At 40.4% G+C, this 27,295-nt stretch overlaps 4 protein-coding genes across 4 annotated transcripts; 1 reads left to right on the top strand and 3 right to left on the bottom strand.

The window, feature by feature from the left end:
- Positions 1–315: 315 nt before the first annotated feature.
- Positions 316–6,948, top strand: styk1b (serine/threonine/tyrosine kinase 1b). The gene is made up of 10 exons (XM_053617066.1): positions 316–1,312; positions 2,651–2,712; positions 2,823–2,993; positions 3,078–3,371; positions 3,953–4,134; positions 5,040–5,111; positions 5,447–5,655; positions 5,890–5,930; positions 6,017–6,113; positions 6,296–6,948. Exons 2-10 carry the CDS (start codon positions 2,652–2,654, stop codon positions 6,489–6,491), a joined length of 1,323 nt encoding a protein of 440 aa, XP_053473041.1. The 5' UTR covers positions 316–1,312; position 2,651; the 3' UTR covers positions 6,492–6,948.
- On the bottom strand, positions 6,450–11,772 carry LOC128602978 (glutathione S-transferase kappa 1). Its single transcript, XM_053617180.1, has 8 exons — positions 11,507–11,772; positions 11,343–11,414; positions 10,492–10,573; positions 8,883–9,011; positions 7,919–8,064; positions 7,678–7,794; positions 7,513–7,606; positions 6,450–7,428 (listed from the first exon to the last, which is right to left on the bottom strand). The coding sequence occupies exons 2-8, from the start codon at positions 11,412–11,414 to the stop codon at positions 7,379–7,381; spliced, it is 690 nt and encodes a 229-aa protein (XP_053473155.1). The 5' UTR covers positions 11,507–11,772; the 3' UTR covers positions 6,450–7,378.
- A 417-nt stretch (positions 11,773–12,189) lies between these two features.
- On the bottom strand, positions 12,190–16,024 carry LOC128603064 (glutathione S-transferase kappa 1). The gene is made up of 9 exons (XM_053617290.1): positions 15,940–16,024; positions 15,761–15,834; positions 15,604–15,669; positions 15,127–15,208; positions 14,008–14,136; positions 13,430–13,575; positions 12,554–12,670; positions 12,373–12,466; positions 12,190–12,285 (listed from the first exon to the last, which is right to left on the bottom strand). Exons 3-9 carry the CDS (start codon positions 15,667–15,669, stop codon positions 12,236–12,238), a joined length of 684 nt encoding a protein of 227 aa, XP_053473265.1. The 5' UTR covers positions 15,761–15,834; positions 15,940–16,024; the 3' UTR covers positions 12,190–12,235.
- A 2,638-nt stretch (positions 16,025–18,662) lies between these two features.
- On the bottom strand, positions 18,663–25,935 carry LOC128615908 (glutathione S-transferase kappa 1-like). The gene is made up of 3 exons (XM_053638304.1): positions 24,914–25,935; positions 19,117–19,233; positions 18,663–19,051 (listed from the first exon to the last, which is right to left on the bottom strand). The coding sequence occupies exons 1-3, from the start codon at positions 24,977–24,979 to the stop codon at positions 18,932–18,934; spliced, it is 303 nt and encodes a 100-aa protein (XP_053494279.1). The 5' UTR covers positions 24,980–25,935; the 3' UTR covers positions 18,663–18,931.
- Positions 25,936–27,295: the final 1,360 nt, after the last annotated feature.

The raw sequence follows: 27,295 nt of genomic DNA, 5'->3' as shown, positions 1-27,295 counted from the left end.
TAAACAATATGAGAGAGAGAGATACAGTGTGTGTGTGTGTGTGTGTGTGAGAGAGAGAGAGAGAGAGAGAGAGAGGTATAAAGATATACATACAGTGAGTGAGAGAGAGAAAGGTAGAAAGATATATACAGTAAGAGAGAGAGAGAAAGATATAGGTATAGTGAGTGAGAGAGAGAAAGGTAGAGAGATATATACAGTAAGAGAGAGAGAGAGAAAGATATACGTATAGTGAGTGAGAGAGAGAAAGGTAGAGAGAGATATACAGTAAGAGAGAGAGAAAGGTAGAAAGATATACGTAGAGTGAGTGAGAGAGAGAAAGGTAGAGAGAGATATACAGTGAGAGAGAGAGAGAAAGGTAGAAAGATGTACATACAGTGACAGAGAGAGAGAGAAAGATAGAAAGATGTACGTACCTTGACAGAGAGAGAGAGAAAGGTAGATAGAGATATACAGTAAGACAGCGAGAGAGAGAGAGAAAGGTAGAGAGATATATCTACAGTAAGAGAGAGAGAGAAAGGTAGAAAGATATACGTATAGTGAGTAAGAGAGAGAGAAAGGTAGAGAGATATACATACAGTGAGTGAGAGAGAGAGAAAGATATACGTATAGTGAGTGAGAGAGAGAAAGATAGAGAGAGATATACAGTAAGAGAGAGAGAGAGAAAGGTAGAAAGATATACGTAGAGTGTGTGTGAGAGAGAGAAGGGTAGATATGTATATACAGTAAGAGAGAGAGAAAGGTAGAAAGATACGTATAGTGAGTGAGAGAGAGAAAGATAGAGAGAGATATACAGTGAGAGAGAGAGAGAAAGGTAGAAAGATATACGTACAGTGACAGAGAGAGTGAGAAAGGTAGAAAGATGTACGTACAGTGACAGAGAGAGATATACAGTAAGACAGCGAGCGAGAGAGAGAAAGGTAGAGAGATATATCTACAGTAAGAGAGAGAGAGAGAAAAAAGTAGAAAGATATACGTATAGTGAGTAAGAGAGAGAGAAAGGTAGAGAGATATATCTACAGTGAGTGAGAGAGAGAGAGAGAAAGGTAGAAAGATATATACAGTAAGAGAGAGAGAGATGGAGGGACTTGTACGGCGAGGCAGAGCGAGAGAGGGGTTGAGAGAGAGAAGGAGAGGGAGGGACAGGGCGTGGTAGAGTGACAAAACGAGTGTGAGAGTATTGAAGAAACAGAAAGTGGACAACAGAGCGACAGAGAAGTCCACAAGAAACAATGCCGAACAAGGGAAGCTGACAACATCTCTCTCTCTCTCTCTCTCTCTCTCACACACACACACACACACACACACACAAGAGGTAAGTTACTCTGGCTCATCTTCTATCTGTTTGTCATGATTTTACAGGTGGTAAAATCCAGGCACTGAAGAAACACATCTCTCTCTCTCACACACACACATATATATATATATATATTCTGTTTGGTGATTTGAGTGTATTTGAAAAGTCAGGATTGGTGTTTTTTACCACCGTGTTTGTTAATGTGTTTCTTCGGTAATGAAAAATGCAGACAGACAGGTTTGGGGCTGTCCTGAAACATCAGCCTACAGGAAAACCCGGACTTGTTCCGTGTGTGTGTGTGTGTTATGATTGACCTCATTTGTAGACAATATATTAGTTATTCAAATAAGACACACTATGTAAATATAATGTTGAGACACTCAGAAGTAAGAGCATTATGGCGAAACACACACACACACACCCTTAGTGCAGTAATGTTGTAATTTGAGGCTTTAGTTCAGGGTGTGTATGTTGTTGTGACCCTAAACACTCTTGATTGTGTTGCACTGGTGTCGTTGACATTTGATTAAAGGGATCATTCGGCCAACAATAAAACCTACACAACAATTCGCCGAGGTCTGCATTGTGTCTGCTGCTTTAACTTTGTGGCTAACAATTCATTCGTATCGCTACCAGTGTCATTCCACTTTATTACACATAACTTGAATTTATGGACTTTAATGTTGTGAATTCTTTATATTTCCAGATTTCTTGAGTTAATACTGATGTCTGGGGAAAATTTCATGTGAATATCCTCATAGGAAATATATTTACTGAAAACAATGTTGACGCGTCCAGTACTTATTTCCCCCAATGTATATCGTACGTGATAATGATATATCGTAAGTGATAAACAATAATGATATGTGGTAACAGGAGCTAACTTGCTTCATGGATGTTTCACAACATTAAATGGAACAGAACTTTTTAAAAGTACCCTCTGTGGTTCTTTAATAAATGTTTACAAATTCTACAATATATGTGGAATACTGTAAATGAAAAAAAAGTTTTAACTGTAATCGAAACTGGTAGCTGGAAACGTTCCCTGTATCATCGCCGCTGTGGTATCCAGGTTCTCTTTCATGGTGTAAAGCTGAAAGAGGTTTGTCAGCTTTTTTTAATGACAACGTGTATGTGTGTATGTGTGTGTGTGAGAGAGAGAGAGCGAGAGAAAGAGAAAGAGAGAGAGCACAAGAACTGATCTGCTCACCTGTGTCATTTAGCTGTGTTGTTTGCTTAACCGCCCGATAACAGTCACAAGCCAAAATGTACACAAACGCAAACAAGTGTGTGTGTGTGTGTGTGTGTGTGTGTGTGTGTTTGAGTGATTAAATGTTAAGTGTTGTTTTTATGTAGAATGGCATCTACAACTAGCTCTCAGGAATACACACTGTGTCAACCAGAAGACACACTGTGTGGTGAGTTGTTAATAATAATAATAATAATAATAATAATAATAATAATAGCTATTATTCATTGATGCATATTGATTAAATTATTATTCCTGTGTGTCTGTGTGTTTCTGCAGAGATCCGTATGTACGAGCAGGAAGTGATCATCGTTCCTGTGCTGCTGTTGCTCAGTTTTGTCGTGATACTCGCAATCCTGCTGCTGCTGCGCTTCTGTCCTGAAAAAGCGCACAAAGTGCGTCCTAGAAACACGTTCCGGGCGGGCCGCAGGATCCTCAACGGGATCGATGGTGAGAGACACGCATAATAACATCAAGAAAACCCTAAAACAATCAATCTGTCTGTAAACAATCTGCCTGTCTGTCTCCTTGCAGCTCCCCCGGGTCTGAATGCTCTAGAAGGAGAGAGTATAGCGCTGAATTTCTCTCCGACTTACTCCACGTTTGCGTCATCAGTTCGTGGCGGCGGACGTGAACACGGTATCGAAAATCCCGCCTTCGGTAATGCTGCGTTGCTGAGCGCACGTGATGCCCCGCGCCAGCGCCTGCCGGAGAAGTTCAAGCTGGTGACGTCACTGCGGAGTTCGTACGCACTGAAGTCGGACAGCAGGGTGTCGCTCTACAGAGCGCGCATGGAGAACCGCAATGTCGTGCTGCACGTGCTCACCGGTGAGTGTGCCGTTTATTCTGTAACCACCTCTCCTGTCTGTCTGTCACAGCACCTTTGCTGCATCATAAAAACATTCAGTTATGTTCTCCGAGATGCTCCCTGAACCTGACACACAATCAGGGTCCTTCTTGTTTGATTGATTGATTGATTGATTGATAGCAGAGATTTTGACATACAAGTTCTACAGAGTGGTGCAAAAAACAAAAAACACCCAGTTCTGTAGGCAGAAACAACTTGCTGATGAGAGAGGTCAGAGGAGAACGCCCAGACGGGTTGAAGCTGACAGGAAGACTATGGTGACGTTATTAACCACTCTGTACAACAGTGCTAAGCAGAAAAGCATCTCAGAATGCACAACACAGCACAGGCTCAACAAAACTGGCCAAAAAGATTGGAAAAAAGAGCAGGGAAGTTACCAAGGTGTACTCCTGCCTTGCACCCAGTGACAAAATTAATGGCTGTAGACACACTTGATATGTCTGTCTGTCTGTCTGTCCCAACTTTTATACAACATCAGAATTTTTGAATGCATCAATTTTTTCTTATACCCATCTATTCGTTCCTGCTCTCTGTCTGTCAGACTCAGCGAGTGAGACTGAATGCCAGTCCTTCCTCGGCTTTGCATCCTTCCTGTCTCAGTTGGGTCCTCACCCGTTCCTGCCCGAGCTGATTGGCGTCGTTTCACTCCGAGCACCGCTTATCATGGTCATGGAGGAACTCGAGAACCAGGATCTGCTCAGCTACCTGTGGAAATGCAGACAGGTGAGGAAGCGAACTATACACTCACACAGAGAGACAGACAGGTGAGGAAGTGTACTATACACTCACGCAGAGAGACAGACAGGTGAGGAAGTGTACTATACACTCACGCAGAGAGACAGACAGGTGAGGAAGCGAACTATACACTCACGCAGAGAGACAGACAGGTGAGGAAGCGTCCTATACACTCACGCGGAGAGACAGACAGACAGGTGAGGAAGCATACTATACACTCACGCAGAGAGACAGACAGGTGAGGAAGCATACTATACACTTACATAGAGACAGACAGACAGGTGAGGAAGTGTACTATACACTCAAACAGAGACACAGACAGGTGAGGAAGTGTACTATACACTCACACAGAGACACAGACAGGTGAGGAAGTGAACTATACACTCAAACAGAGACACAGACAGGTGAGGAAGTGTACTATACCCTCACGCAGAGAGACAGACAGGTGAGGAAGTGTACTATACACTCACGCAGAGAGACAGACAGGTGAGGAAGTGCACTATACACTCACGCAGAGAGACAGACAGCTGAGGAAGTGTACTATACACTCACGCAGAGAGACAGACAGGTGAGGAAGCGTCCTATACACTCACGCAGAGAGACAGACAGGTGAGGAAGTGTACTATACACTCACGCAGAGACACAGACAGGTGAGGAAGTGAACTATACACTCAAACAGAGACACAGACAGGTGAGGAAGTGTACTATACCCTCACGCAGAGAGACAGACAGGTGAGGAAGTGTACTATACACTCACGCAGAGAGACAGAAAGGTGTGAAAGCATATTATATACTCACACAGAGAGACAGACAGGTGAGGAAGAGAGAAAGTTAGATGTAAACTCCCACAAAGAGATTACTTTTACTATTATTATTATTATTATTATTGACAGGCAGGACCTGACTCTGGTGTGATGACTGAGAGGCAGATCTTCACTATGGCCTCGCAGGTGGCCTCCGCTTTGGTGAGAAATGTTCATGCTGAAGGCTTTATCTCAATGCACTGGTTCATGTATTTCCTCACACATCAGCATACACATACAGCTGATTAGCCTGTTAGCTAGCAGGCTGCTAGGTAGCTACAAAATAGGCTACAGAAGTTATGAAATTTTTATGAAAAGTTATGAAACAAAACATTTTTTGTGTTGTGTTGCAATTAGATGTTTAGCAATTGTCTTTTCTGTTGTCTAGTCAGTGATGACTGTTATCTTAGAATACATGCTAATTCACAGAACGTTAGTGTTCATCTTCAGCTAGATGACTAACTACTGTTTTCTCTTGGATTTCTCCTTCTGAACAGGACTTCCTGCACTCCAAAGATCTGATTCACGGAAACATCAAAGCCCGCAGCGTATTAATTACCCAGATGCTAACTGCTAAGCTGTGGGGTCTCAACGACATATACACCAGGAATACGTCCAGCTTAAATTACAAAACCGGTCCCGGACAGAAAAAATGGCAGGCACCAGAAATCCTGGCTAACAGAGAGGCGAGCCAAAAGAGTGATGTGTACGTTATTTATATCTATTTCATTTATGTGACAAAGTGTGTTAAGATTAACACCTAGACATGTTAATAGAGACAATGTTTGGTTGCAAATTGCTAATAGGCAAACGTCTAGCTAATCGTTAGCTAGCTAATGACCTGTTAGCAAGCATTTGTAGCAAACAGCTGAGTAACATAGCTAGCTATGAAAAGAAAGAAAGAAAGAATGCTGAGGTTTTTCTGTTTTGATCGATGAAGGTGGTCGTTTGGCCTGCTGCTGTACGAGATGGTGACTCTCGGTAAGTGACGATTCCTTGTAGTTCCCTCGGTTCTCTTTCTCTGTCACTCTGTCCGATCTTATGTCTGATGTGTGGTTCTCCGCTAGGTGAGGTTCCGTTTGCTGAGGTTCCTGTTAAAGAGCTGCTGCAGTTTCTCCAGAGAGGAAAATCACTGAAGAAACCACATGGCTGCTCCAACTCACTGTACATTACTCACACAAATACACACTCTCTCTCTCTCCCTTTCTACTGTACCTTTTGCTCTTTTTCTTTATCTCTTGCTTTGTCCCTTTCTCTGTATTTTCTGTTTCTCTTTCCATATCTCTTCGCTCTATCTCTGTACTGATGGGGAGAAAAAAACTAATTATGTTTGTTTTCTTTTCCAGCCACAGCATCATTAAAGGCTGCTGCCACTGGAAGGAACAAGACCGCTTCTCAATGGCCGAGCTCAGACACAAACTCCAATCAGGAGAGAAGACCGGCAACGACAGAACGGTTCTCCGGGCATCTCAGCCAATCAACATTCAGCATTACCTTCAGGAGGCGGGATATGGCGAGGCCATCAACTATACCATTTTCTGAAAATCTTTACCGCCAATAAGGACACATTTGACCTCAGACCTTTTGTTTACTTCCTCAGTACACCCAAAATGATGGTATAGCCCTAATCCACCACCAATAGGACGATCCAGTTGAACCTGCACCGTTGAAAAATGGTACAACCTGGATTTCTACTGGTTTGCTCCTCCCACTTCACATAACAATGGTATGATCCAATTTACTCTCCAGAAAGATGGATCCTCGGTAACAACAGCCCCCCCGCACCACAGGACGTTGGTACAACCCTGATGAATATTATTGCACTAGTCTAGAGTATATCAGTTTATATTAATGACAGTTTTACAGTGTTGTACACATATTTTTAAATACATCAGTCTGCAGTGTTTCACATAATTAACGTTGATTTTTTTTAACTCTTAAAATTGTTGTTTTTGGTGCCAATTTAATTAATTCCAGCTTTAGTAAATCTAACAATTGATTCACGTTGTTAGTTTCTGCTTTTCTAAATGGGTCATGGAAAAAAAAATCTAAACTGTGAACATTTGTCTTACCTGATGAGGCAGAAAAAAAGAAGACCAGTCAACGTAGCACTTGTTCATGTTGTTCTTAAAGAACACAGGCGTTTACTTTAAAGAACTCTATCCGTATTCATATTCATTTCTCAGTCTTTTTCTCATTTATACTCAGTCATCATTCCTCTACTTCAGCTGAACAATCACTTCCTATGAATAGCTTCTTGTCGTTTGCATACATTTCATTCTTTCTTTCATCCCACCATCTTTCTCACCTGACACGAAACAAACCTGACTTTCTAGTCCAGCAACATTGATCTCATTCAACACACACACACACACACACACAAGGAGTATGTACACACTTTATTGAAATTGTGCTTAAACAGGGTGTAGTTACAGATATGATGTGAGCTTGTCAGGTTGAGGACCGAGCCACTTCTCTCCTAAATGACAAAATGAAACACGGCCGATTATTTCAAAGTTAGCATACGATAATATACCTGAATATGAACGCAAACCTGATTTACCGATGCAGTAAGCCATGAGCTCGAACCTGTCCGAGCCGAAGAACGCCTCAGGTTTTCCGTCGACGTGACAGATTATGAGAGGAAACCCGAACGCCTGCGGAGAGAAAACGAGACATCGAATCCTAGTGAAATATGATCAGTAAGAGGGAATGATCTGATGCTTGCCTTGTAGTCGAGCGCTTCCTGTGTAGTTTGTTTCAGCTTGTCTTTGACTGGCTGAGATTTGGCCTGTCTGATTAATTCTTCCACTTCGCTGGAGGACAAACCGGCCTTCAGTCCTGCCTGCGCAACATCGAGTAAATTGTTATTGCTATTATTTCTGGGTTTGAGATAAATAACAGAATTTCAAACAGAATATTTTTGTATCAGCACACTGGCACAATACATTCTGAACTGTAAGTATTACCTCAGAGAGGGACGCTGGCTCACAGATATCCTGATCCGTGCTCCAGATCCGCTTCCACACTTCTCTAGAAACGTTCTCCACCAGGCGATCGCCATCTTTAGCGTTTTCCACTACTGCAGTTATAAAGCGCATAGCAGCAAGAGAACCTGAGAGAGAGAGAGAGAGAGAGAGAGAGAGAGAGAGAGAGAGAAGTGTACAATGGCGTGCTTTTAGGAACATCTTGATTTGTAAGTATTTCTTTGTCAACAAGTTGTATTTTTCCAAAAATCGGTCTCCAAAAGTAGAGAGCTAGCTATCAAACTATTTAACATGAGATTACTGTTTATTTTATCATTAGTGCATAGCTGAGCATCTTAGATAATGGGCACGTCTAGCATCCAATACAGACTGAAACACTGAAAGCGTATCTGTTACATCAGGCATAAAGTTACGAAGCGGGTTCATAGCACAGGATATTTACATTTAGCTACGCCTACAAAACTCCATAAAAGGCAAAGCTCACAAAAAAGATTTTCTCAACTTCATTCAAATTAGATATGGTGTAGTAAAAGTGACAAATCCAAACAACTGGCTCAAATGAATCCTCGGACCCATCGTATGCTAACTTATAACTTCCATTAATGCAGCTCAATCGGCAGCATGACGACGACCATAGATGCATACTAACACCTCCTAATCATATAGGGTGCCATTACTTTTAACTGAATGGCTAGTCTTATTTAGTTTAATTTATGGATTTGTTCTGGATCACTTTCTTTGAAATCACTAATAAAATGACAAATTTTCACAAATTAGCTTGAGAAATTAGTGTCGATGAACACATTTGTTGTATAAATGTCCCGATATTTTGTGAATAGATTTGTGAATAGAACAGGCTGCAAGCATACATGAATGTAAGCATAGATAAAGCAGAAGCCATGTAGTGATTATTAATTATTTAAACATGGACGTTTTTAAAAAATACCTTTCTCAAACATGACCTCGAACGTGTTGGACGGTTGACACAGAGGCACGTTCATGTAAGACGCCAGCCGGTTCAGGTCCTTCACCAGGTACTGACCTTTATTCGGCACCATCGCAGGCGGCCTGTTACCTGAATGAACACGTATACACACACACACACACACACACACACACACACACACACACACACACACAGGAGCTTTTACTTGCCCGGTTAGCTAGCTCATGATTTAATCTATAAATTGCGCTACGCGTGCTTTCTTTACAACCTGAGAAACTGCATTTAACCATTATTTACTGTCAATACTGGTACCTGCTGCTGAGAGAAACTTCCCAAAAGCATGACTTTGTTATAGAAAAGCTGGCAGGTTTCACTCTAGGGGTAGGAGATATTAAAAAGTATTTGCCCCATCCTGATTTCTTCTGTGTTTGTGTATATCATATACTAAATTGTTTCATAAATTAAAATAAAATCGAAGATAAAACAAAGGCAACCTGAGTAAACACAAAATACAATTGTTAAATGATAGTTATTTATTGAAGCAAAAAAACCGAATTCCCCAAATTTATGAAACTACATTCATAATGGGGTTCAGCTGGACTAGACGCAACCAGGCCTGATTACTGCAAACCCTGTTCAATCACATCAACACTTACATAAAACTTTCTCAGCAGTATGAAGTTGGTTAAAAGGTCTTACTCAGTAACACACAATGCCAAAGTTGAAAGAAATTCCAGAAATGATGAGGAAGAAGGTGATTGAAATACATGTCTGGGAATGGTTACAAAGCTATTTCAAAGGCTCTGGACTCCAAAGAACCACAGTGAGTGCCGTTATCTCCAAATGGAAAAACTCTGCACAGTAGTGAACCTTCCCAGAAGTGGCCGACCTTCCAAAATTCCTCCAAGAGCACAGCAACGACTCATCCAGCAAGTCAGAAAAGAGCCAAGGACAACAACAAAGGACCTACAGGCCTCTCTTGCATCAGTAAAGGTCACTGTTCATGACTACACTATCAGAAAGACACTGGGCAAAAATGGCATCCATGGAAGAGTGGCGATGTGAAAACCACTGCTAACCCAGAAGAACATTAAGGCTCGTCTGAATTTTGTCAAAACACACCTTGATGATCCTCAAACCTTTTGGGACAATGTTCTGTGGATTGAGGAGTCGAAAGTGGAACTGTTTGGAATACAGGGGTCCCATTAAATCTGATGTAAACTAAACACACAACTCCACAAAAAGATCGTCATACCTACAGTCAAGCATGGTAGTGGGAGTGTGATAGTGTGGGGATGCTTTGCTGCTTCACGACCTGGGCAACTTGTAACAATTGAGGGAAACATGAATTCTGCTCTCTACCAGAAAATCCTAAAGGAAAATATCTGGTCTTCAGTCCGTAAGTTGAAACTCAAGCGCAGCTGGATTATGCAGCACAACCCAAAGCATAGGAGTAAGTAAATATTCTGACGCTTGTGGCCAGAAAGGTGCATAAAAAGAATCAGATTCTCCGTATCCCATGGGTGGAGTGTCTGAGGTTGAAACTAAGCACGCACTGGAAAGCATGGATTTAATGGTGTGCTATGTTTTGTTAGCTTTTGTTACTTACCTGACCCCTGCATGACTCCGCCCAAAAAGGCGGGGCGAAATTTGAGCTCGATGTTCCAGACATTTCTGTACCGACAGAGCACCTGAACACAGTGAAAGGAAGAAAAAACATTAACCCAACAAAAATGGTGCCCAAATAATGACCCTATCTTGGATGCCTGAATCTGATGATAAAATGTAGATTTTGGTGTTTATCAAATTTTCTCACATTTTTATTCCATTTAAATTAATAAAATTTTCTTATCATGCCAGCTAGTTATTAGAAATAGAGTTTCAGTACTCATTTACAATTTGTATAAAATGTATGTATTCATATCCTTTGTGTTGTTCTTAACGAGGGTGAAGGTGCTAGGAGGTTCAGAGACCATATTCTGTGGTTCCTTGGACGAAAAATAGATAACTATTTATTATTCTACAAAGATTATCATAATGGTGGATTCTGGAGCCAACAGCACACATTGTTTTATTTTCAACGTGAGCACTTGATGGTTACCATAAAACCCTGTATACACAATATAATCCATCCAGTTTCATCGACTATGCGCTGACCTCTCCTGAACCGTGTTTTAAATCACTTTCTAATTATGATTACCATTAAAATTCTTTGTAAAGTATTAGATTTGACACTTTGTTGTATGCATGTTTCATCCTTTTAGCATTTCTTTTGGTCGAAAAAAATGAAACATCTCACGAGGCAAGAGATTAGTGCCATGAGATGGGGAGGGGGCGGGGCTTCCAGCAGCAGGTGTAAGTTCAGAACACCTGCGCAGCTGTCAATCATTCCAGATTCACATGTTGATTGGCTCATCTGTTGTTATAGGCAGCAGAAAAAGGTTGGACTTTGGGACTAACCTCAAATGCCAACCAGGAATAAGGCGAAACCACGTCGTAAAACAGTTCAATCACTTTCCTGGAGCTGGACATCTGCGGATAAAATGCCTAGTGGTTTAAATAACCCTTTTAAAGTTCGACTTAAGATCATTAAAACACTTTTTTTTTTTTTTACATTTACGTACCTTGTGTTGTCCGTAAGAGTGCACCTGAGACTCTGAAGTATGCAGTGTTTACAGCAGGGGCGGGGAAACGTGTACAAAGTTCAACGTTTCAATAAGAACAAATATATTCTAATTTATATATATACATAAGCGCTATTAATATGAGCTATGATAACTGTTCATGTGTAATGTCGGTCTTCTGTTTTGCAGATTCGGCTTTTAAGTAGGAAGGTCAGCCTCAAAACACCGATTAAAAAAAAAGATTCAAATCAATCGAATCGCAGCGAGTCACTCGACTCCTTTTGCTTCGAAGCCTGATTCAAAATGCAAGTCACGTGACTGCGGAGACTGTTCTAGTGAACGGCTAAGTAGAAACACACAATCTTATGCTTGGAGTGCCTCAAAGTTTAAAAACAGTCCTTAAAGCACTCAGTTATTCATGACTGTGCACACAGTTTTCTCCTTTATGATCACTCTTTCCTCTGGTTCTTCATCCGAACCATCACTTCCTGCAAATATAGCTAGCTTCTTGTTGTTAGCATATTTTTTCATTCTTCATCCCACCATGTTTCTCTCAATCTGTCCATCTCTCCTGACACTAAACACACTTTCTAGTTCAGAAATATTTTTCTCATTTTCTCAATATTCACACACACACACATACACACACACACACACACACACACACACACACACACACAATATGAGTAGGTACACGCTTTATTGAAATTGTGCTTAAACAGGGTGGTGTTACAGATTTGAAGTGGGCTTGTCAGGTTGTGGACCGAGCCACTTCTCTCCTGAAAGATGAAATGCAACACAACTGATTAATTTGAAGTATATTATACAATAATACACCTGAATATGTAAATGCAAAACTTATTTACCGATGCAGTAAGCCATGAGCTCGAACCTGTCCGATCCGAAGAACACCTGAGGTTTTCCGTCAATGTGACAAACGACGAAAGGAAACCCGAATGCCTGCGGAAAAAGAGAAAGAGAGGCAGAATTAAATATATCAAATACTAGCGAAATGTGATCAATATGTGAAAGTGATTTGATTCTAGCCTCATAGTTGATGGCTTCCTGTGTGGTTTGTTTCAACTTGTCTTTGATTGGCTGAGATTTGGACAGGCCGAGCAGTTCTTCCACTTCGCTGGAGGACAAACCGGCCTTCAGTCCTGCCTGTGCAACAAATAACAATATACTAACATTTTGTAAGTTTATGGGAATATCTATTTTTATGGGGAAAAAACACACCACAGACACAACTCTTACCATCCTGAAAAAGAAAATGTTCAGTACATACACACAAATTCAATACTCCATATTAGTAAACAAAGGCTACTATAGAACTAATGTCAATTGTGACTCATAAAGTGATGACATCGAAATATCTGAATGAAAAAACCTACAAGAACATCCCAGCAGGCAGAAAAAAACAACTACAACAAAACCGCTTATGGTATATGTCAGTGAACGAGGTGGCAAGACTAAAGTGTGACGCTAATTAATAATTAGCAGCTTTGCCAGTTTTTTAATGGACCAAACACACCACAGTCACATGTTCTTGTTTTCTGTTGACCCATAAGAGGCAACTGAAACAGTCAAACTTGAGAGATTGAACTTGAGGGAACTTCTTTAGCAGATTCTGGATGTGTTCTCCTTCACAGCGGCTCTGGGGACGAACGCAAAGACTGCCAACGGCTGATTTTATTCTTTAATTACAACAAAATTATGTGATATATATGAAAATTTGGCAACATACAGGTCTAATAAAAGGTGCAGCGTCACATCACTTTTGGTCCAACAATGGCCTCTGGTGGGACACACACACACACACACACACACACACACACACACACACGTTTAGCCCAGTCCGACCATACAAACCCACCCCAGGCTGGGTTAACAGGCTTTTACACATTTATATTTAAGTATTACCTCAGAGAGAGACGCTGGCTCACAGATATCCTGATCCGTGCTCCAGATTCGCTTCCACACTTCTCTAGAAACGTTCTCCAGAAGGCGACCGCCATCTTTCTCTTTCTCTGCTACGGCTGTTATAAAGCGCATCGCAGGGAGAGAACCTGAGAGTGTCACACAGAGAGAGAAAGAAATGATGATGCTAGATAGATTGCTATTAAACTTTGGGTAAGCTAGTTGACAACGATGTGAAATATTCCTGCCTTTATGAATTGTTATACATCGTGTAAGGAATAAAACACTAAGGAGGTGTGATGTGGCCCGACATGAAGCTAAGAACCAATCATTACGATTACCAAAGCTGATTATTTTCCAATACCAGCTCACTCTGAAGTGTTTTATTCCTCTTATACCACAGCAATTTGCCAACGATAATTTTTTTCCTTTATTATTGAACAAAGTGTCATACTTTTCATCTATTTATAAGTTACAATTAATATAGGGGAACATCTGCAAAGCAAGTTAATTCCTGTTATCATTTACAATATAGCAGCTAACAGTGTGAATTATGTAAATGTGGACATTTAAAAAAATACCTTTATTAAACATGACCTCAAACGGGTCAGAAGGGTGACGCAGAGGGACGTTCATATAAGATGCCAGCCGGTTCAAGTCCTTCGCCATGTACAGACCTTTATTTGGCACCATTGCAGGTGGTTTGTTACCTGCAAACACACACACACACACACACACACACAAGTTTTACATGGCCTGGTAGGGGTGTATTGAAAACAAACGTTATAATATAAAAGTGATAGGAATCGTTTAATGTCCTGTTGACGCTCCTTTAACGCTCTACAAAATAGACTGTTTCTAAATACATTTTAATCTCAGTATGATGTTGATATACAAAGTTAAAGTTTCGGCGACTGTCAAGATGGCGGTTAGCACTGTTCACAACAAGCTTTTGAAAACATGAAAGCTGGGGAATTTGGAGGCCAGTAGCTCTTCTGTGGGATCGGACCAGACAGGGCTAGCCTTCGCTCCCCACATGCATCATTGAGCCTTGGGCGCCCATAACTCTATCGCTGGTTCATCGATTGTCCTTCATTGGACCACTTTTGGTAGGTACTAACCACTGCAAACGGGGAACTCCCGGCAAGTCCTGCCATTTTGGAGATGCTCTGACCCAGTCGTCTAGCAGTCACGATTTGGCCCTTTTCAAAGTCGCTCAGATCTTTACACTTGCCCATTTTTTTCTGCTTCCGACACATCTGACTGTTGAACTGACTGTTCACTTGCTGTCTAATATATCCCACCCCTTGACAGGTACCACTGCGACGAGTTAATCAATGTTATTCACATCGTCAGTGGTTTTAATATTACGGCTGATCAGCGTATACCTTATTATAATAGCTTGCTGGTTAGAGAAGACTCGCCTACTTTCACAAAAAAGACCATTTGACAGACATTGCAAACAACCAATCATAAAGCTCTTCCCATAACCAGTCGTCTGGGATGCAGGATTATCTGATCAGTCAATCATACTACCAACTGTAGTCTGTATGTATGATTCTGAAGCTTGTGGCCAGAAAAGTATATAAAGGATATCAGACTCTAGGAGCGCCTGAGGCTGAGGATGAGACTGGGACTGGACATGCTCTGGAAAAAGTTAAGTTGTTATGTATTGTTTTTTTTTGTATGTTCTTATTTACCTGACGCCTGCATGATTCCGCCCAGAAAGGCGGGGCGTAATTTGAGCTCCATGTTCCACACATTTCTGTAGCGACACAGCACCTGCACACAGAGAAGCATAGAAAGAAAAACACGGCATTAATCACAGGAATCAGATATTCAGCAGAAATCAAATGAAAGATGATCTGAAACATCCTCCCATACATTTTAGACGAGTATTATGTTAAGTGTAAACAGAACCCTTTGAACAAATCAGATAGCGATCCGATCAGACAAAACGCATGAAGTGACCAGGTGTAAACAGGTCCGAGGATCGCTCTCCCTCTCCCTCATTTTAGCTTCAAGAAAACTGGTTTGTTGTAAAACGTGGAATGCTACAGTTGCTCCACCCACTGATAAATGTTACTTTGGAAACCAGTAGTAGACACGCCCACTGGCGACTTCATAGTACAACGATAAAAATCACTGTAAGTGTGAGCGCACCTTTAGAGACTCACCTCAAATCCCAGCCAGGAATAGGGCGAAACCACGTCGTAAAACAGCTCAATCACTTTCCTTGACATCTGCGTTGACATACATGTGTTTTTTAAAACCACATTAGAGTTGCAGATTAAATGATGAATGGCGCAATTGTTTATTCATTTATTTACGTACCTTGTTTAATGCGCGTGCGAGTCGTCCTTGGTTGAACGTGGCACGAATGTAGTAAACTGTGGCAAAGTTCAACCCTTAAAGCAGCAGAAGTTAATATACGCCCAGTTAATCGCTATTAATATGACCTACGTGTACTGTTCACGGGTAGAGTCTGTCTGCTGTATTGCAGTTGTGCTTACCTTTCTTCCTTTTTCTTTAAAGTAGATATGTCAGATTCAAATTCAAAATAGAATCAAATGATTCAATTCGCAGTGAGTCAGTTTGATAGTTTGATTCACGTCACATGACTGCGCGGACCGTTTCCTAGTGAACACGCAGACAAGATTCTGACTTGTGCTTTCTGTACTTGAAAGTCACCAGATGTTATAAAAGATATATTTTTAATTTTTTAATGTTTTAAAAAAATATTTTTATTTCTAATTTCCAGCCAGTTTCGCTATCTATTCGTAGGCGGGGAAACTAACCAACCAATCAGAGCTCGAATTATCGAAGCGTCAGGTCGACCAATGGGCGCGTGCTGTTAGCTTGCTGGCTAACACGAAGTGATTTCACTCAAATTTTGCCTCAGGTGAACGCAGAAACACATTTATACCTGCCACACGTAAGTATAAAAAAAGAAAAGAAAAACAAACAGGTTAGGCTTTGAGAAAACAAGTACCAATCAATTTGTTGTGTTCAGATTGTTATGGTGTGCTATGCCTCAAAAATTAGTTATATAAAAGTATCTAAAATTGCTTAGCTGTAACCCATTAATTCATTATGCATAGTCTGTGAATAATGTGACAAGGACATTGACAGGTAAACACACACAAACATATCGAACAATTGCAAACACAACACAGGTTTATATATTTTTAAAAAACTTTGTTAAATATAAAACTCCAATTCCAAAAAAGTTGGGACAGTATGGATAAAAACAAAGAGCAGTGATTTGTAAATGTACTTTGACCTATAAAGACAAGGTATTTGATGTTTTACCTAATGAACTGCATAGTTTTTTTTGAAGATAAATGTCAATTTCAAAATAGACGCATGCAACACGTTTGAAAAAAGTTGGGACGGGGCAAGTTAGGACTAATAGCGATGTGACAAGTTGAAATAAGAAGCTGATGTGAAACAGGTGAGGCAGTCGTCTAATCATAGTATATAAGGAGCCTCCAATAAAGGCCTAGTCCTTCAAGAGCAAGGATAGGTCGAGGCTCGCCAATCTGCCAACAGATGCGTCAGCCAATAATCCAACACATTGAGAAGAACAGCATTCCCCGAAGACAAATCGGTAGGATTTTTGGCATTTCATCTTCTACAGTGCAGAATATAATTAAAAGATTCAAGGAATCCGTTCAAATCTCGGTGTGTAATTGTCTCAACGCACTGTGAAGAGGATGGTTCAAGTGGCCAAAAAAAATCTCCAAGGATCACAGCTGGAGAATTGCAGAAGTTATTTGCGTCTTGGGGTCCAAAAGTCCAAAACTACAATCCGAAGTCACCTACATCACCACAAGTTGTATGGAAGGGTTTCAAGAAAGAAGCCTCTACTCTCACCCAAAAACAAACTCGAGCGTTTTCAGTTTGCCAGACACTACAGGAACTTCAAATGAGATCAGGTTCTATGGTCAGATGAAACCAAAATAGAGCTTTTTGGCAATAAACAACAGAAGTGTTTATCCATAGCCATATAGAAAAGTACCTCATGCCCACAGTTAAATATGGAGGAGGCTCTTTAATGTTTTGGGGCTTCTTTTTTTTTTTGCCAGAGGACCTGGACATTTTGATACATGGCATCATGGACTCTATCAAATATCATCAGATATTAAATGAAAACCTGACTGCCTCTGCCAGAAAGCTTCAAATGGGCTATGGCTGGATCTTCCAAACAAACACAAATGGTTTACTGACCACAAAATCAAGGTCCTACCATGACCATCCCAGTCCCCTGACCTGAACCTCATAGAAAACCTGTGAAGTGAACTGAAGAGGAGAGTCCACCAGCATGCACCTCGAAATTTGAAGGATCTGGAGAGATTCTGTATGGAGGAACGGTCTCAGATCCCTTGCCATGTATTCTCCAACCTCATCAGACATTATAGGAGAAGACTCAGAGCTGTTATCTTGGCAAAGAGGGGTAGTGCAATGTATTGACTAAAAGGGTGCCAATAATTGCCACACCATATACTTAACAAAAACATTTAGTAGATGCTTTTATCCAAAAATGTAATTATAATGAATCTTATAATATGTTTATAATAAACAGTATGAAAACAACATCTCCATCCATCCGTTTCCATACTGCTTATCCTACACAGGGGGAGCCTGGAGCCTGTCCCAGGGGACTCGGGGCACAAAGCAGGGGACACCCGGGACGGGGTGCCAAGCCATCACAGGGCACAATCCCACACACACTCACACACTACGGACAATTTCGGAATGCCAATCAGCCTACAACTCATGTCTTTGGACTGGGGTAGGAAACCCCTGACGCGTGAGGAGAACATGCAAGAGGCGGGACTCGAACCCCCAACACCATTGGTGCTTGGCAACAGTGTTAACTACTAAGCCACCGTGCCCCCCTACTATTCGTTTTCGTAATTATATTAACTAATTGCAATATTCACCATTTTAATAGATATTGCAGGCGCCTGTATGATGCCAACAGGCCTGTAAAAAAAAAAAACATTAATTATCAAAATCTTCTGACATGAATGGCAAAGATGTAATCGCAATACCCTGGTTGTATGATTAATGATATTTGTCACTGTCTAAACTGTTTTGAAATGTTTTTTTTTTTAATACATTTGTTGTTTACAAAATGAAGTTATGTAACCTGGAAAAGGATTGAAAGATTTGGGACAGAAGTAACACACAATTAGATTAACAATGGAGCCGGTCAGTGTTATGACGGTCCTAATGATACTCTCTAAAAAGTATTGATATATTTTATATGTTGCGTATAATATATAAACTGACCAACACACACACACACACACACACACACAATATGAATAGGTACACACTTTATTGAAATTGTGCTTAAACAGGGTGGTGTTACAGATTTGAAGTGGGCTTGTCAGGTTGTGGACCGAGCCACTTCTCTCCTGAAAGACGAAATGCAACACAGCTGATTAATTTGAAGTATATTATACAATAATACATCTGAATATTTAAATGCAAAACCTATTTACCGATGCAGTGAGCCATGAGCTTGAACCTGTCCGATCCGAAGAACACCTGAGGTTTTCCGTCAATGTGACAGACTATGAGAGGAAGCCCAAACGCCTGCGGAGAAAGAGAGAGACAGAATTAAATATATCAAATACTAGTGAAATCTGATCAATATGAGAAAGTGATTTTATGCTAGCCTTGTAGTTGATCGCTTCCTGTATAGTTTGTTTCAGCTTGTCTTTGACTGGCTGAGATATTGCCAGGCCGAGCAGTTCTTCCACTTCGCTGGAGGACAAACCGGCCTTCAGTCCTGCCTGTGCAACAAATAACAATATACGAACATTTTGTACGTTCATGAGAATATCTAAAAATCCACTACAGGCACTATTCGTACCATCCTGAAAAAGAAATAAATGTTCAATACATATGTAAGGACACATTCAATACTGCATAGTAGTTAATAAAGGCTACTATAAAACTAAGGTTAATTATGACTCATAAAGTGATGACATCTAAATATATGAATTCAAAAATACTTACTAGAATGTCCTAGCAGGCAGAAAGAAAACAGCTGAATTTTACCATGAAAACCCTTAGGGTACAGTGGATCTAAAAAGTTTACACACCCCTGTTAAGATGGCAGGGTTTTTTTATGTTTTTAAATTAATCCAAGATAAATCGTGTCAGAACGTTTTCTACCTTTATTGTGAAATGTTATCCTATTAATTAAAGTGCAAAACAATAAGAATCATTTTAGGGGGGAAAATAAAAAATAACCTCGTTGCATAAATGTGCAGACCCCTAAACTAGACTCCAGGTGGTCCTAATCGCAGTGGTTGGTGTGGATTTACGAGTTTGCGGAATCAAATAGAGGCGCTGTGGCGGACCACTGGTCCATCCATCAGTTAAGCAATCCCGTGTAATGCTAGTTGATGAGGAATTTGGAGGCTAAGTCAACACCTTGAACACTTTGTCATGTTCATCAAATCATTCCTGAACAATTTTTGCAGTGTGGCAGGGCGCATTATCCTGCTGAAAGACGCCATTTCCATTGGGAATACCGTTGCCATGAAGGGGTATACATGGTCTGTAACAATGTTTAGGTAGGTGGTATGTGTCAAAGTAACATTCACATGAATGCCAGGACCCAAAGTTTTCCAGCAGAACATTGCCTAGAGCAACTTACTGCCTCGGCCAGCTTGCCTTCTTCCCATAGCGCATCCTAGTGCCCACAGCCCCATACACAGCAAGCTGCGATGCACTGTGTTCTGACACCTTTCTATCATAGCCAGCATTAACTTTTTCAGCAATTTGTTGTCCGTCAATGGACCACTTTTGGTAAGTACTAACCCAGCGGTGGGCAACCTTTTTGACCCAAGGGCCAGATCAGTTTTTGACACCAAGTGAAAGGCCACATACTATATGTGTGACAAATGAAACCTTTTTTTATTTATGGACATGCAGCCCCCCCCTTTCTTTTTGATTTGTTTATAATTATATATTTTTAGAACATCTCAAACACACAGTTTCTTGCATCTCTACCCATATGCATATCACTGCATATAACATATGAAAACAGATGTGTAATAAACAGTTCTGAAAGAATTTTTTTTTCTAATATTACAATCTGAGTGAAACATTTGGCATGTTATTAAGGAACAATTCTCAATTAATATCCATTGTATGCCATATTTACAATGATCAAAATCAAATAAAGTGCATTGCTAGATAACTATTACTACATATCCATCACCATGAAAATATGCCAAGGCAGCAGGGAATTACATATCACTGAGCCCAGTGACGTCGCTGCCCCCCCCCCCCTTTTTCCATCAACGGTTCGATTCCATCGCATCTTAAACCTGTCCCTTTTTAAAATGTCATGTAAACGCTTCAGTCTGACTGAAATCTGACTTGTATCTCAACTACGTCCAGCATGTATATACTTTAATCGAGCCGTTCTGTTGGTCAGCGAATGATCCACACAAGACACAGTTTACTGATTAAACATTTTATGTTGGTTTTATTAATTATGCTGACCACTGGCAAAGCTTTAACACAAAACAAATAATGATGAGAAAAAATGTATAATATAAATCCAATATAAATATAACATCTCTCTCTCTCTCTCACTCTAAATAAAATCCAAAAAGTATTTTGTCTACATAGTAGAGGCATTTTTGCCGTCTGTTGGTGTTGGATGGATGGGACCTTTAATTTCTTTATTTTGATATAATTTAAGTAAGTCATATTCGAACACAAATTATGAGACCGGTATACCTTGACCAAAAATAACCTTATTTCTATAGATTGAACACCCAGTGTTACTTCAAAATATACATGACTAGAAAGATGATTTGGTGGCTTTAAAAAAGTTTTGGGGAGAGTATGCCTAGACCCTCCTAAAAGAAACATAGAACCCAAACACCCCCACCCCAGGATACAGCGCCATCTATTGGATTTTGTTGGTATTGCATCAGAATAGTCCTTTTGGACCAAAATCCTAACTCAAATTTAATGATATTTAATCCATTTAAAAGCTGCCTTGCGGGTTGGATAAAACTGTCTGTCAGGCCGTATACGACCCACAGCTGTAGTTTTCCCTCTCTGTACTAACCACTGCATACCAGGAACACCCCACAAGACCTGCCATTTTGGAGATGCTATGACCCAGTCGTCTAGCCATCACAATTTGGCCCATATCAGAGTCACTCAGATCCTTACGCGTGCCCATTTTTTCCTGCATTCGGCACATCAACTTTGAGAACTGACTGTTCACTTGCTGCATAATATATCCCACCCCTTTACAGGTGCCATTGTAATGAGACCAAATAACTCAACGCACAGCGATTAATGTCTAGACCGCTGGCAACAAAAGTGAGTACACTGTTGTGGATAAAAATGACATAAAATAAACATGAGGGAGACCTAGTATGAGTAATGTGTAATTTTATTGATAATTCACAGGACTGGTGGGTGCGTAATCTTGAGGAGAGCGGTAGGGGGAGGGAAATGGGGTGTGTCCTGGGGACATGGGATAGTCAGCAAAGGTGAAATAAGGAGACCACTGAGAGTAGGGCGGACTGACAGGTGAGAAGAGGGAAGAATGGTCAGATTCAAATCCAGCCCCTCCAGTAAAGGAGAGAAGGAAAAAATGACGACGGGCACCTAGACACACAGAAGCGGTATTAGGCGGATATTGACAAATTGGATTCACACTTTAAGAGTAACACACTATGGTTTATTAGTCAAAAAGTCAAAAAGAAGTATAAGAGCTGAGGAGTGCAAACACACACACACACTCTCGTACCGTCAAGGGCGGGCATGTAGACATAACACACACACACACACTCTCACTCTCTCTCTCTCTCTCTCTCTCTCTCTCTCTCTCACATACTACTATAACTTTATAAGAATAATAAAAAGGAATATTAAGATATTATAAGGGTAATATCTTATAATAATAGAAAAACTCTTTATAAAATACAGAATAGCAGGATATGCAGAACAGTAGAAGGGTAATATAATGATATTATGAAGTAGGAAATACAGTAAACCGTTTTTCAAGCAGTATAACTATATATAAAATAGAGATATAGAGCAAATATGAAAATAAATTATAAACTAGAAATACAGGAAAATATAACTTACTCATAATTCAGATGGTGAAGATTCTTGTCTCGCAAGGAAGGCCTTAATTTTAAGAGAAAACCATGAGGAGCCATTTATAAGGGCAGCTGAGTCAAGCTGCCCCCCCGCGAGATAATAGTAAGACCAAGGTCACTCTAGATTGTTTTGTCTCTCCACTTTTGATTTTACGGGTTATTCAAATCCCTTGGTTTTGATTCTCTGGGTTATTAGAATCCCTTGGTTTTGATTTTCTGGGTTATCAGAAATCCCTTGGTTTTGATTTTCTGGGTTATTAGAAATCCCTTGGTTTTGATTTTATGTGTAATTTGAGAACCCCTGGTTTTGATTCTATGTGTAAGTGGAATAGCCCTTTTCTGGAACATAAGAGTAAGGTAGATGAGCTCTTTTTTAACCCTATTGGTAGTGATATCATAGTTTTCTTGAAACATATGGGTTATTTACTGTGTAAGTACAGTATAAATACTGGAGCTTAAGCTCAGGGTATCAGATCACTTCTGAGAATTCTCATTGGTGTGGATCTCGTGTGGTGGAACGGAACCAATAAAGCTGGACCCTTGCTTCTTCTCACTCACGGCTGGTGTTTTTTTCTATCTCCAACTAGGCTCAGAGGTAGATGTGAGTATTGGCTTCTAAGTTGAATTTGAAGTGTTTTTGGGTAATAGGCTAAATTTGAGCCAGCATTACCCCTAAGTGAAAATGTCCACATTGGGCCCAAAGTGTCAATATTTTGTGTGGCCACCATTATTTTCCAGCACTGCCTTAACCCTCTTGGGCATGGAGTTCACCAGAGTTTCACAGGTTGCCAGTGGAGTCCTCTTCTACTCCTCCATGACGACATCACGGAGCTGGTGGATGTTAGAGACCTTGTGCTCCTCCACCTTCCATTTGAGGATGCCCAACAGATGCTCAATAGGGTTTAGGTCTGGAGACATGCTTGGCCAGTCCATCACCTTCACCCTCAGCTTCTTTAGCAAGGCAGTGGTCGTCTTGGAGGTGTGTTTGGGGTCGTTATCATGCTGGAATACTGCATACTGATCATGCTCTGCTTCAGTATGTCACAGTACATGTTGGCATTCATGGTTCCCTCAATGAACTGTAGCTCCCCAGTGCCGGCAGCACTCATGCAGCCCCAGACCATGACACTCCCACCACCATGCTTGACTGTAGGCAAGACACACTTGTCTTTGTACTCCTCACCTGGTTGCCGCCACACACACTTGACACCATCTGAACCAAATAAGTTTATCTTAGTCTCATTAGACCACAGGACATGGTTCCAGTAATCCATGTCCTTAGTCTGCTTGTCTTCAGCAAACTGTTTGTGGGCTTTCTTGTGCATCATCTCTAGAAGAGGCTTCCTTCTGGGACGACGGCCATGCAGACCAATTTGATCCAGTGTGCGGTGTATGGTCTGAGCACTGACAGGCTTACCCCACACCCTTTCAACCTCTGCAGCAATGCTGGCAGCACTCATACGTCTATTTCCCAAAGACAACCTCTGGATATGACGCTGAGCACGTGCACTCAGCTTCTTTGGTCGAACATGGTGAGGCCTGTTCTGAGTGGAATCTGTCCTGTTAAACCGCTGTATGGTCTTGGCCACCGTGCTGCAGCTCAGTGTCAGGGTCTTGGCAATCTTCTAATAGCCTAGGCCATCTTTATGTAGAGCAACAGTTCTTTTTTTCAGATCCTCAGAGAGTTCTTTGCCATGAGGTGCCATGTTGAACTTCCAGTGACCAGTATGAGGGAGTGTGAGAGCAATGACACCAAATTTAACACACCTGCTCCCCATTCACACCTGAGACCTTGTCACACTAACAAGTCACATGACACCGGGGAGGGAAAATGGCTAATTGGGCCCAATTCGGACATTTTCACTTAGGGTTGTACTCACTTTTGTTGCCAGCGGTTTAGACATTAATGGCTGTGTGTTGAGTTATTTTGAGGGGACAGCAAATTTACACTCTTATACAAGCTGTACACTCACTACTTTACATTGTAGCAAAGTGTCATTTCTTCACTGTTGTCACATGAAAAGATATAATCAAATATTTACAAAAATGTGAGGGGTGTACTCACTTTTGTGAGATACTGTGTGTGTGTATATATATATATATATATATGTATATGTATACACACACACATGTACTGGTGAATTTTATATAAGATTGCTCTCCCTCCAGAATGTTTAATTTTAGCATTAAGAAAACTGGTTTGTTGTCAAAAGTGGAATGTTAGTTGCACCACCCATGTTACTACCCATGCAACCAGTAGTAGGAACACCTACTGGTGACTTGCAGCAATAAAATCGCATTAAGTGTGAACACACCTTTAGAGACTCACCTCAAACCCCAGCCAGGCATAGGGCGAAACCACATCGTAAAACAGTTCAATCACTTTCCTTGACATCTCCGGATACAGGTGGTTTTTAAACCACTTGCAGTTTAAACAATGAATTTCGCGTTTGTTTTTAGTTTTTTTACATACCCCCGTTTAATGCGAGTGCAAATCGTCCTTACTCGAACACAGCACAGGAGGCAGTTAAACCAGCAGCTTCCTGAAAACCTAGTTAATCAAGCCGCATTTTAATATTAAGGGCATGGCCTTAGGCACTTTTAGCAGTAATAGTGCCAAAAGCGAGCATCTGCGATCTCCAACACAACCACACCAACTTAACTTTTATACAAATTGATCATTTTTAAATAAACAAGCAACAAAATGAACACACACAAATTGACAGTATTTATAAGTATACAGGCCAAAAATGTTTTAAGAAATGGCAAAATCGATCAAATTTAATAAAAAGCATTAAGCCAAATAAAAATTAATTTAATAAAACATATCTTAAGAAACATTATCACTAGTATTATTATTATTAGTTGGATCTGTGACATCACTTTGGAAATCCCCCTGTCAAATATGTTGTTTGATGCTATATTTAGAAATTAAATGTTTTTTTTGTTTTGTTTTTTTATGAGCACATTAACTGTATTGGGGTTATAACATGTCATTGCATATAAATGTAAGAAGTGTCGTATATTTAATTCAATTCAATTCAATTCAATTTTATTTGTATAGCGCTTTTTACAATAGACATTGTCTCAAAGCAGCTTTACAGAAATATCAACATGGTATACAGATATTAAAGGTGCGAATTTATCCCAACTGAGCAAGCCACTGAGTGGCGACGGTGGCAAGGAAAAACTCCCTAAGATGTTTTAAGAGGAAGAAACCTTGAGAGGAACCCGACTCAGAAGGGAACCCATCCTCATCTGGGTAACAACAGATAGTGTGAAAAAGTTCATTATGGATTTATATGAAGTCTGTATGGCCTTAGGAGCAGCCGTAGTCCCAGCAGTCTGGAATTAGAGAAGATTTGAGCTCCATCCAGAGGCAGAAAGGATCTGGATCTCTAGTATCTCCATAAATTCATGTGAGGCTCCGCGAAAGGAGAGAGGGAGAAAAAAGATAATTATGACTGCGAAGTAGTAGAACAGAATCTAGTCAGGGTAGGCTTGAGTAAACAAATACGTTTTAAGCCTAGACTTAAACACTGAGACTGTGTCTGAGTCCCGAACACTAATAGGAAGACTGTTCCATAACTGTGGGGCTCTATAAGAGAAAGCTCTTCCCCCTGCTGTAGCCTTCACTATTCGAGGTACCGTCAAATAGCCTGCATCTTTTGATCTAAGTAGGCATGGCGGATTATATAAAACCAAAAGGTTGCTTAGATATTGTGGCGCGAGACCATTTAGTGCTTTATAGGTTAATAAAAGTATTTTATAGTTAATGCGAGATTTTATTGGGAGCCAATGCAGTATTGATAATATCGGTGTGATATGGTCGTACCTTCTAGTTCTAGTTAGGACTCTAGCAGCTGCATTCTGGACTAACTGGAGCTTATTTATATTCCTACTGGAACATCCAGACAGTAAGGCATTACAGTAATCTAATCTAGAGGTGACGAATGCATGAACTAGTATTTCCGCATCATGTAGTGACAATATGTTTCTTATTTTAGAAATATTTCTGAGATGAAAGAAGGCTATCCTAGTAATATTATCTACATGAGCATCAAATGATAGGCTGGAGTCAATAATCACTCCAAGGTCTTTAACTGCTGCACATGATGAAACAGAAAGACCATCCAGAGTAACCATGTGATCAGAAAGATTACTTCTAGCTACACGTGGGCCTAATAAAAGTATTTCTGTTTTATCAGAATTAAGTAGAAGGAAGTTAGTTAACATCCAATGTCTAATGTCCTTTACACAATCCTCAGCTTTACTAAGCTTCTGTCTGTCCTCTGGCTTCGCTGAAACATACAACTGTGTATCATCAGCATAACAGTGGAAGCTAATTCCATGTTTACGAATAATTTGACCTAGGGGTAGCATATATAAAGTAAAGAGCAGTGGGCCTAAAACAGAACCCTGTGGAACTCCAAAAGTAACCTCAGTACGCATGGAGAATTCACCATTTACATCTACGAACTGATAACGATCGGTCATATTCTGTATATTTACAGAATGAAGTAACACGTTACTTTGTTTAAATGAGGGAATGTATGTGTTACTGCAGAACATTCAGCCCCTTAACCCTTAACACTTAGTTTCTGCTTTTGTTTAACATTTTTATTATAGTATAGTATACTTCTGCTTTAAAGCATGTGGACATTCGGTTGTTTTTTTTTGTTTTCAAAATATAATGTTAATATTTTTCAAA

Source organism: Ictalurus furcatus, chromosome 1, assembly GCF_023375685.1.
Source record: "Ictalurus furcatus strain D&B chromosome 1, Billie_1.0, whole genome shotgun sequence".
Taxonomy (NCBI): domain Eukaryota; kingdom Metazoa; phylum Chordata; class Actinopteri; order Siluriformes; family Ictaluridae; genus Ictalurus; species Ictalurus furcatus.
Note: the sequence above shows the minus strand (reverse complement) of the source record. Positions and strands in the feature narration are given on the sequence as shown.